Below are 13,560 nucleotides of genomic sequence, written 5' to 3'. Positions count from 1 at the left end.
GGCAGGCAGCTCAGTTAACCGAGCCCCCTTCCACTCCCCCCCCTTTCCTATGACCTGGCTACGAAAAGGCCAAAGGACAGATCATGACACAGTGTAAATGCGTACAGGGTAGGGAAAAGATTATTTTTTTATTATTTCGGCCACCTTTCAACCGGTTGCCAAAGCAAAAAGAGAAACAAACTCAAACACTGTTCTTCTTTAATCCGTCAGACTTCCTATCTGTCAACAAGCAGGCAACAGGCACGTTATTAATAACGTTGCTTGGCTGCATGCATGCATGGGGTAACCGGGGCTATTTCAATACCGAGCACCAGCTTTTTTCCTTTGCGCCAACTCTGAAGTCCTGCAGTGCATCAGACATTATATGGAGGCCAAGGGTACTGAAAACAGGAGATTATTTGGAGCAAGGTAGTGTGAATAAACACAATATTTAAGAGAGTATTGGTCCCTCCAAGAGCGCATAAGTGCAGAGTGACCCTGTGCGTATGCGGCTGCGAGCAATCAATCTCTGAAATCACCCTGCATCAATACGGCATGCTGCCGAGGCCATTGTGTCGCGGGGGGGGAGGGGAGAAATCGGTTTTGTGAGGGTGTGCGTAGTTGTTCAGATGGAAAATGTCTCCCTGCACTGCAGATGTAATAACCTGAAGCAAGAGGGAGAGGCAGGAGGGATAAAGCGAGGCGGGGGCAGTTCAATTACAATTTCCTTCCCTCCCTCTGTCTCGCTCTTTGCCAAGTAATTCATTTCTGAGGCAATTACCAATAGGGCCGCATCCCGGCCCGGTCGCCTAACTCAAATGGATGAGCTGTCACAACCGAGGGGAGGGAGGGAGCAAGTGGGAGCGATGCTTCAAGCTGCTCCAGATACGCTCACAAACAACAACAACCCACCCAGAGACCAAGCACACAAAACACATCTCGAAGACGACCGCCATGATACGTCCATGCGGATATCTCAGCAGCCGCATCTTGATCTGCACAGGCGTCCCGTGGTGATAATCATTAAGATCACAGCAACCTCTCATAGTAATTATCTACGGAGAAATTCCCTCTGAAGTAGTTTCTCGGCAGAAACAACAAAACGGTTGCCCTGAAACAAAGCCGTTTCTGCAAGTGCTCACTTTCAAAACTTGCTGATTTCAAACCCCTGCTGTAATTCAAGAGCACCCTTGTTTTAGCGGAGCCGTTTGGTGAGTCCACCTGATGGTAAGGAGAAAGCTGATCTGTTGGCTGCTTCAGCTGCCTGCCTGCGGACTTAAATTTGACTTTAATGGCAGTATAGCAATAACCCTGCCTCCCGACTGGCACCTACTCAACGAGTGCCTGAATAAAGGCTAGCATGCGCGGCTACCGTCAGTGTTCTTCCAAGTTGGCTTACTTAGGCTATTGCTGTGACATGAATCAAGGAAAGTCCTCTGTGACCCCCATCAGCTGCTATTCTGTCAGCCTTTCAGGACCCAGTCCAATTTAATTCCTCAAGGTTCAAAAGCAGAAAAATAAGAAGACATTCTAATAGTGAAGCTCATTCTAATAGAGCCTACCTATAATCTTAGGAAATGACAGATCGAAATGTGTTCAAATATTTAAAGCCTCTGACATGTTCCAACAAGAAGCACCTCAGTGTTAAAAACTGAAATTCTTTTATTCTGATGATCTGATGATGAGGGATACAGTCATTGAAGGAACAAATTAGGGGATGAATATACTGTTTTGCAGTGGATGTCTTGCTTCTCAGGTGACAATAAGTGAATTACTGGCAGCCAGAAGAGTAACTGTATATACATTCATGGGAAAAAAATAAACTTTTTATTACTGTCAATATAATAAGGGAGAAAAAAAATATGTACACCCTTGCTCCTTTTATAAGCTTTGAGAAGAAGAAAAAAAGGACCCAATATGCTGGTAGTCACAAGCATTTGTATATTTGATTTTAAGCAAGTCCGAGCACCTATATAAAAGCAGTTGGGGCGGTGAGAAGACAAAAGTTTGCAAATCGGAATGAACTAAAGCAACTTTGAAGAGCAAAGTGGGTCAAGATTCCTTCCAACCATGTCGGAAACTAGTAAAAAAAAAAAAAAAAAAAAAAAAAACTAGTAATTAAAGTTATGACGGCTAAAGTCGGTTCTACAAGCACTTATTTTTTTAACTTCACTGTACTGATTGTATTGGTGCTGTATGGTGGCACAGTTGGTAAACTTGTTGCCTTGCAACATGCAAACGTCCTGGGTTCCTACTCTGGGGTCTTTCTGTTCTCCCTGCACACGTGTGGGTCCTCTCTGGGTACTCCAGCTTTCTCCCACAGTCCAAATGCATGACTGTTAGGCTAATTGGCCTCTCCAAAATGCCATTAGGTGTGTGTATATGATTGTTTTTTTTCCTTTGGGTCTATGTGTTACCTTCTCTCACCCAATGGCTGCTGGAGATAGGAATCATCCACCCCCGCAACCCCGCATGGAAAAGCGGGTGCAGATAACGAATGTCAATGGATGGATGGACTGTATTGACAGCAAATAAACTTTCTTTCTCCCATGACTGTAAGTAAGACTTGCACAGCTAATTCACTGAGCAAAAGCTGGAAACCGAGTAGGAGGTTAGTGGCAGTCTGCAGAACCCAAAGTGGCAAAATAAAGTCAGAGTAAAGGTCAGACCAGGCTGTTTTAGTCTTGATCTGGTCTCAGGCAGCTTTGTCAGCAGCTCATAGTGTGGAAATCTATATGCAGAATATCTACATCTAAAAACCAACTCAATAAAGGAAACTAGTTTTCAGTCTCATAATAACAAGTCTGCCATATGTTATGTTGCTAGTTCGTGGCGCTTTACAGCAAACAAAAGTTTTATCCTAGAAGTCACCCTAACTAAAACTAGAACCCCTCTGGTTGCTATTTAGATAAAATATACGTGACACATAGCTTTAAGTCCACAGTAATTTGTAGTTGGCTTTGAGGTAGATGAGTGTCTCCAAGTTCTTTGGTAGGATGTGGCCTCTCTCCGGCAACAGGAGGCGCCTAGCTGTAGAGAAGATACTCTCCACCACTGTGTCACAAGCAGGTATGGTAAATGCTCTTTTGGCTACTTGAGCTAGCAGAGGAAAGTCAATGGCTTTACGCCGCCAGTAATGCAAAGCCTCTTCATCCGTGGGCTCCTCGCGAAGGTACACAGATAACTCCTGTTCCAGGCTTTTAGCCTGCGTCGCAGGTCTCTGCTTGATAAAAGAGAACAGTTTGCAGGGCCGAGAAAGCGAGGAGACCGGAGACGGCGCCGGGGTAGGAAGAGTTTGGGACTGAGAGTGAAAGTCTGTGTTGAGATCGGCTGGTGGGGAGGCTGTGCAGTGTTTGGATAGCTCCTCTATGAGAACTTGCTTGTGCCAGTCAGGGTTGCTGCTCCATGTAAGTTTAAACTGGGGGTCCAGAGTGGTTGCGGTAACGTAGAGGGGGTTTTCCAGGATTGGAGCCAGAAGGCGCTCCAGTGACTGGCTCAGGCCGAGCAGCAGGGCGGGGCAGTGGGGAGTCGATGTCTCCGAGAGGTGCTTACGCAGACCGAGAACACACGGCAGAGCCAGGCTGATGGACACGTGTCTGTCTGTCTGCGGGTCTCTCTGTGTGTCTCCGTGCACCATGTCCCAGGCCTCGGTGAAGGGCTCCAAAATGTCAATGAGCTCCCTCAGCAGGGCCCTTTCTGAGCTACTCAACGCCACCTCCCCTGGACTGCTCATCTCCTCCAGGAACTCCACCGAGTCCAACAGCCGCCGAAGAACCTGCAGCAAAAATAAAAGTGCAGATTTGAAACAGCTACGGGAGCACATATCAATACATTTGCATTATTGATAGATATGAACACATTTTAATTGCACTCTTCATGTCAGATTTGTATACCCCTACTCATGTCAAATGACAGGGTAGCTGTGTATGCCAATTATTGACTATATGACCACTTATAGTGATATTACCTCTATGCACAAATATATTGAGGTGTAGTAAGACTACATAAAGAGTCTATTCAGATGGCAAATAAACCGTCTCTTTTAAGATTAAGCTCGAAGATTTGACCATCTCTGAGACTGCGTCTGCTAGCGTCCACTGTCGCCACTACGCTGTGATGTCTAACGATGGGGGGTTAAATGAAATTAAAGATCCAATGCAATCCACTGGTTGTCTTTATTTAGAACGTTTACGGCTTGCCATTGTATAAATGTAATTATATGGAATTGGATTATAGTGGGAGACTGATCTTAATCGGATTGGAAGGGACTGAATTGGACTGGACAGGATATGCCAGCACTGGATTGTGGTTTGAAATTGATTGCCTATAGTTGCACTAGAATTTAAAACCAGTTTGCATCCTCCATGAAATACTTGCAGAAACGTTTTGTTGGTGCATACGGAAATGTGCCTACGTTAAACAGAGTAAAAGCTAAAGTAGGGGGTAATACATATATAAAAGTTTCCTTTTTTGTGACCTTAATAACGTCACTTGCCTTAAGTTGAGCCGCCCAATCCACAGCGGTATCGTGGAGGTTTCGGGTTCCCGCAGGCAACCACCCATCAAACAGCTGGATGAGTTTCTCAGGAGGCACAGCAGACGTAATGTAGTTATAGAAACGTGCAACCTTGGTCAGAGCAGAGGAGATTTGCGGGGAGGAGAACAGGCCCTCTCTGACGCACTGTTCCAGAGAGCGAGAGAAACAGTCTACCCGGCAAACGCCCAAACCCTGCTCCCATGACTCCCCCCAGTCTGCGTCCTCTCCATTACACCCGTGGCCGTTGCTGATCCATTGCTCGGCGTGTTTACCGTTGTTCAAGTCTTGGTCTGCGGGATCATCATCTTGCCTGGAAGTAAGAAGAGGGGGAACCAGGAAGCCGGGAAGACAACATGGCCTCGCCGTCGCCGTTGCTGAAAAAGGGTCCGCAACGACACAAAACGCTCTCCCCGACACACCGTGCGAATGACACACTTCGTCAAAATCCGAGAGTACGCGGCTCACGGAGCTGCTGCAAGTCAGCGGGAGGCAGGCCAGGAGAGCTGAACGCATCTGCCAGTCAGATGCAAGATAATGGCAGGTGACACCGAGGTACCTACAAAGAGAGAGCGACTATTCAGCTAGGGAATCTAACCACGGGGCTGTTTTGTTGTTGAAACGGTTTATTTTACCACCTCACCCTGAAGCCGTGTGACTCTGGTTCCTCCAGAGATCCAAACTGAGACTGAGGGCGTGTGCCGACGCTACGGCCTGACGTGTAGCCAGCTGAGCCTGGTAAGCGTAGGCGGGAAGCAGCTGTCCCTGCATGTAGTGCTGGGGCTCGGGGGTGTAGCGTGGCTCCAGGAGCTGCAGCAACTCTCTGAAGCCTTGATTTTCCACTATGGACACCGGCTGCAGATCGAGCACGATCATCTTAGCTATGGCCTCAGAGATCAGAACCTATCGTCCAGGGAATAGCACATGGTAAGATCACACCGCCCAGCTCCGATGAGCTTTGTAGAAATTTGAAAGATACCAAAGGGAGCAACATTTCAAGGATGAGAGGCAGTGCCACATACCTGACGGGGGTCATGCCGGTCAAACTTAGTCCCCCCTCCTCCCGGGCCTCCTCCACCCTCAAGGGTGCCCACTCCTTCTCCCCCTCCTGCTCCTGCTCCAGTTGTTACAGGGAGTGTGAAGCGGGGGTTTCCTCCATTGGTGGTGAAGCTGTGCAGGCAAGCAGAGGAATAACCCTCTCTCTTCATATCCTTCCTTTTCACAAAGTCATCATAGATAGCCGGGTGTTTACGCTAAACAGGAGAGAAAGATAAGCTTCATATAAATGTAACTGGACAACATGTTTAACAGGCCATATATGTGTGGCGGATAACATGATGTAGATATGAGTATTTATTTTGGTGAAGGAATGAATAAACTCAATAACACAGAAGCAACAGTCTGTCTTTGCTGATCCAGCAATTTGAAGAGATGCTGTAGGTCCAGCTGATCACAACAGGACGTAAACATCTTTTTTTTCCCCCTTTCGGTTACCAGGGAGATATTATAATATTTGATTAAGAAAAAAACCCAAACCTTTAGATGTGTAACGAAGTTGGACGTGACGCTGCGTTTCGCCTGGATTCGGGTGCCACAAGCCTTGCAGTTGGACTCGATCTTACCATTTTCGCCCTCGAAAACAATATTGAAGTAATCCAGGATGGACACTTTCGAAACTGACGCCATTTGGTAGCGAACAGCTGCTCCGCCGCTCCAGCGTGAAATCAGCAGGGCGGTCTGAGTCCGAGGAATCAACCCTCACCTCGCCTCCGATCCTAGACGCAGGCAGGCCGGCGTGTTTACATCCCAATCCTCCCCGGTTTCACTGCACGCAAGAACGATCGCTCCACGGACAAAAAGGCGGATTGAACTCGAAGGGCTTCCCGCAGCGTGCGCATCCAAACTGGGCCGCGGTCGGGCTACACAAGCAGCAGCGGCAGCGGCGGATGTCTGGAAACATCAATACCAGAACCATGAGGCCACCTCGGAGCTGCCTGCGCTCCCTTCCGCCGCTCGGACGCAAGTGAAGCGGAGGAGGCATGCCCACAGCCCTGGAACGCTGTTAACTCTTATATCAGGATAAGGATGCACAGTGTAGTTCATAATTTTACATATATTCATCAAATTGTCATATCAAAAAAAAAAGGTCGATCTACTTTAACCATTTTAAAGGAGATACTTCAATTCAATTTTATTATAGCGCCAATTCATGATACATGTCATCTCAAGGCACTTTCCAAAGTCAAATTCGATCAAATTGTACAGATTGGTCAAAGTTTCCTATCTAAAGAAATCCAGTAGATTGCATCAAGTCTTTGACAAGCAGCGTTCACTCCTCATGAAAGAGTGTAGAGCTACAGGGACAGTCGTCTGCATTGTCCATGGCTTTGCAGCAATCCCTCACACTGAGCATGCATGAAGCGACAGTGAAGAGGAAAACTCCACTTTAACGGGGATGGAAAACCTCCAGCAGAACCAGGCTCAGTGTGAACGGTCATCTGCTTTGACCGACTGGGTCCTGGCAGATGACTTAAAAAACGAAAAAGAAAAAACAATTGCAGCAGCTATGACTTTGACGTGTTTTCTTTATCCACATAGGATTTAAATTGCACCTACTAAAATTTGCAGCCTCACCTATTTGATAATTGTTCCTGAGCTGCAGGGAACCCAAACACTTTTTTGAAGGCATCAATAAGATCCCGGAACAATCTTGGCTGGACGTTTGGCCACTTTCTTGGCAGAATTGTTACCCATAATCTTTATTTCTTGGACCTAGCATTCTAGCATAAATTTGCTGGTGAACTATTCTAAAATGTTCAAGTTAGCCCACATACTAACCTGAATGCAGCAGCCCATCTTCTATAAAGGTGCTACAGTAGCAGGAACACGTATAGAGCGGATTGTAAGCTTTTACATGGTCATGCATCGCCACGCTATGTTATATGATTTGCTATGCATTTATATTCCAGTCAGAGCTCTTCAGACAACCAACCAATTTCTCTTAAACTTACTGAGGTTGAATCTAAAATATAAATTCAAGGCAACACATTTTGCAGTGGCTCTATCAAAACTGTGAAAGTCAGGCCATTTTTCTGTACATCTTTTATTATTTATCTTTAAATTTCAGTAGAGGCCCTGTTAGAACAGAAGGATGCTTGTTTGCTTACTTTTATCATATACTTTTATATTTTGGAGTGTATAGTTGGTGTCTTTTCACTGATTTGTGAAGGACTTTGGTCAACTGTAATCATTGTGCTACGAATTAACTCTCAGACATTCACTCAGTGCAAGGAGAGTTTTGATGCGTTTGTCATACTTTGACAGGTCAGGGCTGTTTTGACAGCAAAAGGGTAAACCACATGCTCTTAGGAAGCATGTAATATGCGGTGTACAAAATTGGAAAATACCATGTTTAAATTAAAAGAGAATGTATTGCAAAAGATCACCGAAATTTAAACTTGGCATCACTAAATTAATTAACTACAAAGAAATGTTTGTGACCAGCAAAAAAACAAATGCTACACCAGCTTGCTAGCCTTCAACATGCGGTTTTTGTAGGTCCTTGAATGCAATACATTTTAGTTCTCCATGATCTTCATTTAACCTGTGGCCAAAGGGATGTAAAAGATCTAGACAAAGGTGTAGTTGATTCTACATTTATTAAAGTTGCGATGACAGTTTACTGGAACTTTCACAAACCGCGTTGGAATTCCTCTGTATTAGAAATTCAAACATATATTCACAAATTCAAATAAGTTACACATTTAGCAGTAAAAACATCAAGAAATTAAAGAAAAATTATCCACAATAGTTCATGAAACAGAACCTGCTCTGCCTGTTATTTCCACCCTTTATTTCCAGCAAGAACTTTTCTGATATTCTGAGTCTGACACCTTGAGGGACTAACTCTCATTTGCTGAAGGAAGGTCCGCCTTCCTCTGCTTCGATCCAGCAGAGGCATTTAGTTTAGCACCAGAAGGGGAGTCATGGCTTCTCAAGTCGTGCTTCAGCTCCTGTCTGGTGTTTAAAACCGCGATCTGGAGTGCTGCAATCTCAGCTGACAGCTCTATTACTGCAATGGAATAGACAGGAGAACCACAAGTGAGAAAAATAAATGATCCATTAGAATTTATATTATACAACCAAACTGGTTGTTTACACTTTATAAAGCATTTTCTTTAGCTATAGCACACGAAGAGCTATGCTTTGGCAAATATTTTCTTGTATGTTTATAACCCTACCTTGTTTAAATGATGACTGTGCTTGTTTTAGAGACTGTGGCACCAAAATCCCAAACCAGTTTAGTGGGTCCTGCTGAGGATTATGGTCTCTTTTACCAACCAGGTTTACCTCAGGAGCTTTCTCACTGCCTGTACCCCCAGTTTCCCTTTGTTCTTTGTCACCGCTTTTTGTCGTTTTTCTCCGCCTGATACCTGTAAACTCAAATCAAATAAGAGTGATGATCTTTTTGAAAGGTCGTAACTCATGTCAGATATAAGCAGAACACATTTTTATCAATCAATCACCTTCTTCTTGAGGCCCAATATCCTCTACTGATGTTGGATCTTTTGTAGATTCGTCACTGCACTTTTGTGAAGATCTTTCAGTGCAAAATTCCACCTTTGCATTTTCCAAGGTTCTGTGGGAGAAATGCACAGAAAGATAAGCAGGAACTAAAAATACATAACAATTGTCTTGAAAGCATTTATTTTATGACTCCATACCTAACATGCACAGAAACCAGAGGCTCCATCTTGTTTGCAAATTGAAGAGCAGAAACCTGTTTGTTTCCCATAGAATAGCGTGCCTTGCTTATGGAAAACCAGCCCTAAACAGAGGAAGAGAACAGAAGTAAAAATACAAACTATAAAAGACTGAAGTTGAAAGAGTCAGAATAGCCAATCAGGTGAAATGGCTAATAAACAGTTGCTTGTAAATGGTGTTTATGTTGATAGGGGATATATCACTTTCAGATATACGACTAAATTTAGGTAAACGTTAAAGAATGCCGTTCCAAACACTGACCAAACCTCACAATGAGGTGAAATTCACCCAGCTGCTTGGATTAAACAGAAGCAAACGTGAGTATTAAGAATACATTTGACAATGCATTAGTATTACTCACAGCCCACATATTAGCAGTTTTGTGTTTTTATTTATAGCCTGATAAGGATCTTCTGCTTTACTGCTCATACAAGAAGTTATCAGTAAGGCTGCTGTTTGTGCTCCAATTCCCCCATTTGTGATTACTTGAATGGCTTTGACAGCCCTTTGAAAATCGACTTATTTGCCATTTTCAAGTTGCTGTCCCACTTTTATCCCTCTGTAAGCAAAATAGCCAGGACCTATTTTTGACACGTTGGTACAACACATCCATCATTGAATTAAATAAATACAAAATACATTTTAAAGAATTTTTTTTGAAGGTCAGTTTTTATTATGGATAGGTGAGCATCTGATTTTGTATGTGGGCAAATGTACACTTAGCACAAAAGGTTGAAGTTCAAAACTTTAAGTGATTAATACATCCATTTAAAGATTCTACTTTTTTTATTAAAAAAAATAACTAAATGTAGTCTTTGTTTCAAAGCAGAATGTTATGAGCCACTGCTTTTAATAGTGAAAAGTTAAGTTTTTTTTTTGTTTTGTTTTTTGACAATGACAAAGTTAATTAAGTGACATTTACTCTGACCACTACAAAATGGTACATAACTCATCTATGTTTTACTTTTCTTGTGGGGGAAACAAAAATCTGATCACATTAGTTTGATTCAAAATCTATTAATAAAGTGGTCAATCTTGTGATTAAGTTGTTTGATTTGAAGAGTTGCAAATTGCTGATACACAAAAAAGGCATAATAACAGTCTCGCGCTGGCTTTTTTTTTTATTGTTGAAGGACTGCTCTTGAAGATGAATATCCACGCCGAAAGAGTTAGCTTTGAAGAGAATTTTACTGCACATCTTACAGTTTCTCTACCTGCTCGATGAGGGAGTTCAGAGTGTTTCGTTTCTCCTCCAGTAACTCGAGCTGCTCCATAAAACAGAGCAGCTTTTCATCCAGTAGGAGATGAGACTCTTCTCCTTCTGAGACACCCATGTCGGCTGTTTAGAAATAAATGCGTTCCCTACAGTTTCAATCGCCTTCACAAGCAACACCACACAAACTCAAGACGACGCTTACAGCTTCCGTGTAGCGTCACATGACCCCGATAGTCACGTGACACCGCGTTTCCTTCACTTGGTGGTTGGCAAACAACAATTTGGCGCATTACCGCCACCAACCGGCAAGGAGTGTAAATCAGGGCAAACGTGCCAAAGAAGAAAAAAAACCCAATGTATTTATTTTGCTAAACCAGTTACCATACAGTTAAGTTGAGAGAAAACAACAAAAACAGAAGGAAGAAGGTATAAAAGATGGTTCTATGGAGTTCACAGGAAGGTGGGAGAAGTTAGAACTGCTACAGAATGTAGGATAGAAAAATCACTAGACTACAGCTGGGACTTAATTCAACATTGTATAAAATGGGCAAACATGAACCAGGAAGACGCATATTATATCAGGAAACTGAAACAATAGATCATTTAGGCTATAACCGTAGAGAATATCAGGGAAAGAGCAGAATTAGGGGGAGTGGTGGCCTAGTGGTTAGAGCACAGAGCTTCAGTCCCAGAGGTTCTGAGTTAAACTCCCACAAGCTGCCATTCTGGGTCCCTGAGCAAGACCCTTAACCCCCCAGGCGCCACACAGTGGCAGCCCACTGCTCCCCAAGGGGATGGGTTAAGATGCAGAAGTGAATTTCTCCATTGTGAGATCAATAAAGTTCAATTAATTAATTAATTAATTAATTAACAATTAAGGTTAAACAGGGAAAAAAAAGCAATACAATCTTAGAAATCTCTTCATAAGGAAAATACTTTTTTAGAATAAGCTATAAGATTATCATTCATTATTCGATGGTAACTGGTTTACACTCTTATCACTTTCACTCTTGGTTGTTATTTTCTTTGTCCTTCTTCAAGGCCCAATAGAGGATTTTTGGAGCGGTTATCAGCGAGCTTATGACTAAAGCGCATGCGCAAGATTTGGTGGTTTCATTTGGTACTCCCCCCCAGGTCCCACCTCCCAAAAGCGTGCACAAGCGAAGTCTCATCACTCTCTCTAAGTAATACATATTTTCAGATCATGTCGCAAATGCAGGTAAGATCGATGTAGTCATTTGAAAAAGATGTAAACATTAAGGTTACAATTTTAACAAACTGATGGTATATAGATAACACAATTATAAATCAATTTATGGACTGCTACGGTTCTGTCTGTCTACCTTAAGGTAAACTGTATGTTATCTGGCTTTCCCCCACAAGTGAATGAAATAATAAAAGCCCAATAAAAGCCCTATTATGTATTGCTCTGACCTTAGACTTTAGACAGCTTTATTTGTCATTATGTATGAACAAAGTGCGTACAGAACGAAATTTTGTTTGCATACAGCTTGAAAAATCACAGTAAATTGCACTAAATTTCAGGATAAAGATGCAGCAGCGATTTATGTAAACAATTTAAATATAAACAATGTAAAACAATGTAAACAATGTGTGAAGCACTTTGTGTTACTGGAATCACATTAAAAGCGTTAACTAAAAAATGATATTGATATTGATATAGTAGTAATAGTAATATCATCTTTATTGTCATTGGAACATACATTAAAACAAAATGTGTTCTCTGCATTTAACCCATCCCCTAGGGGAGCAGTGGGCTGCCATGTGCGGTGCCCGGGGAGCAATCTGGGGTAAAGGGTCTTGTTTAGGGACCCAGAGTGCCGGCACTGGGATTGAACTGGGTACTTGCACAGAGTGCAAGCACACTGCTCTAACTACTCAGCCATGACCCCCCACAAAAATTCCACCCAAGCCGTGCCAGGGATTTAACCCTGCCGTGACCCGGATTCGAACCGGGGTTGCTGCGGCCACAACGCAGAGTACTAACCACTATACGATCACGGCGAGCTACTGGGTGACTGATATGATGAGACATTAACAAATAAATGTTTAAAGCTTCTGATTAATAATGCCCCATAAGCCAGTAATGATAATTTCCAGGAATAATAAAAAAAATAAATCAAAGAAACATCTTCTATTGGTCCTTTCACTGCCATTTCATTTTCTTTCGTGCCCATGTGAGCAGGTACCCAGAGAAACACAACTGCTAACCCCATCATCTGAATATGTATCATGTAGGCTGGATGTCTATCAGAATACCAGCACAGCTTTCTGAATGAATTCTTTGTATAAACTAACTAACAAAGAACCTGAATCTGAATAGACCACAATTAATGATCTTGTCTCCTTAATCTGCTCTGCTGAAAATAACAATGCAATATTTTCTGCAGCGTAGATAGAAAATTCCTCATTTAGTTTCCTCCTTATTTGAAGTTTGAATTATGGAACAATACTACCCCTGTATGACCTGATGGACTCAGGGATGTCATAAAAACTACTCCTGTACTGTTACTAAATTACAAGTGACAGCATTATTTCAATTCTTTTTCCTTAATTTTGTTAAATCCACCACATCAGGTCGAGGGTAGTACAACTGCAATGGCACTATTAGAATGATATCTAAAGGATTTGTTTCTAACTGCAGTTGTTTGCTGTATCTTGGTCCAAGCAAATGTTTTATTGACTGCTCTTTCCTTCTCCCAGCAGGATTGGAAAGTTGCCTGTGTTGGGTATCAGTTTATTTTTGTGTATACACTGTCCAGAGAGGTTTTTCATCAAACCATAGCCCTAAGTACTTAAATTGTTCCACTCTCTCAAGCTCTTGGTTAAATTACTTCAGTTTTACTCCTTGATTTGTTTTCTTTGTAAGAAGCATTACTTTTGTATTATCAACAGAATACAGAAAACTACATTTTTAAGACAATTGCCCAATGTTAGAGACTGCATTCTGTACCATTTGAACAATAAATTTAGTATTCCCTCCATGCCTCCATTGTCTGCAAAAAGGGAACAATCCAATCCATTCACTATTTCTTTAAAAGCATCA

The 13,560-nt window shown here is 42.6% G+C and overlaps 2 protein-coding genes and 1 non-coding gene across 4 annotated transcripts; all 3 read right to left on the bottom strand.

Annotated features, from left to right (window-relative positions):
- Window positions 1-102: 102 nt before the first annotated feature.
- Window positions 103-6,598, bottom strand: si:dkey-109j17.5 (zinc finger BED domain-containing protein 4). 2 transcript variants are annotated; one of them, XM_012856579.3, is made up of 5 exons: window positions 6,050-6,598; window positions 5,536-5,766; window positions 5,157-5,416; window positions 4,475-5,072; window positions 103-3,754 (listed from the first exon to the last, which is right to left on the bottom strand). In XM_012856579.3, the coding sequence occupies exons 1-5, from the start codon at window positions 6,197-6,199 to the stop codon at window positions 2,912-2,914; spliced, it is 2,082 nt and encodes a 693-aa protein (XP_012712033.2). In that variant the 5' UTR covers window positions 6,200-6,598; the 3' UTR covers window positions 103-2,911. The 2 variants fall into 2 exon arrangements, with proteins under 2 accessions (XP_012712033.2, XP_035993944.1); XM_036138051.1 differs by having other exon boundaries at window positions 5,536-5,683; window positions 6,050-6,136.
- A 1,555-nt stretch (window positions 6,599-8,153) lies between these two features.
- Window positions 8,154-10,773, bottom strand: ccdc115 (coiled-coil domain containing 115). Its single transcript, XM_012856280.3, has 5 exons — window positions 10,492-10,773; window positions 9,238-9,341; window positions 9,040-9,152; window positions 8,755-8,946; window positions 8,154-8,585 (listed from the first exon to the last, which is right to left on the bottom strand). Exons 1-5 carry the CDS (start codon window positions 10,609-10,611, stop codon window positions 8,416-8,418), a joined length of 699 nt encoding a protein of 232 aa, XP_012711734.2. The 5' UTR covers window positions 10,612-10,773; the 3' UTR covers window positions 8,154-8,415.
- A 1,673-nt stretch (window positions 10,774-12,446) lies between these two features.
- Window positions 12,447-12,518, bottom strand: trnah-gug. The gene has a single exon. It is a non-coding gene; the product is annotated as a tRNA-His (tRNA).
- Window positions 12,519-13,560: the final 1,042 nt, after the last annotated feature.

This window comes from Fundulus heteroclitus, chromosome 1 (genome assembly GCF_011125445.2).
Source record: "Fundulus heteroclitus isolate FHET01 chromosome 1, MU-UCD_Fhet_4.1, whole genome shotgun sequence".
NCBI lineage: Eukaryota > Metazoa > Chordata > Actinopteri > Cyprinodontiformes > Fundulidae > Fundulus > Fundulus heteroclitus.
Note: the sequence above shows the minus strand (reverse complement) of the source record. Positions and strands in the feature narration are given on the sequence as shown.

Excerpts from the sequence above, each read along its gene's own strand:
- si:dkey-109j17.5 (XM_012856579.3), bottom strand. The coding sequence starts at position 6,199 with ATGGCGTCAGTTTCGAAAGTGTCCATCCTGGATTACTTCAATATTGTT. Across the intron at positions 5,073-5,156 it reads CAGAGTCACACGGCTTCAGG|GTACCTCGGTGTCACCTGCC; the intron begins GTGAGGTGGTAA and ends CTCTCTTTGTAG. Across the intron at positions 3,755-4,474 it reads ATTGGGCGGCTCAACTTAAG|GTTCTTCGGCGGCTGTTGGA; the intron begins GCAAGTGACGTT and ends TTTTTGCTGCAG.
- ccdc115 (XM_012856280.3), bottom strand. The coding sequence starts at position 10,611 with ATGGGTGTCTCAGAAGGAGAAGAGTCTCATCTCCTACTGGATGAAAAG. Across the intron at positions 9,342-10,491 it reads TGAACTCCCTCATCGAGCAG|GGCTGGTTTTCCATAAGCAA; the intron begins GTAGAGAAACTG and ends TCCTCTGTTTAG. Across the intron at positions 9,153-9,237 it reads CTGGTTTCTGTGCATGTTAG|AACCTTGGAAAATGCAAAGG; the intron begins GTATGGAGTCAT and ends TTTCTCCCACAG.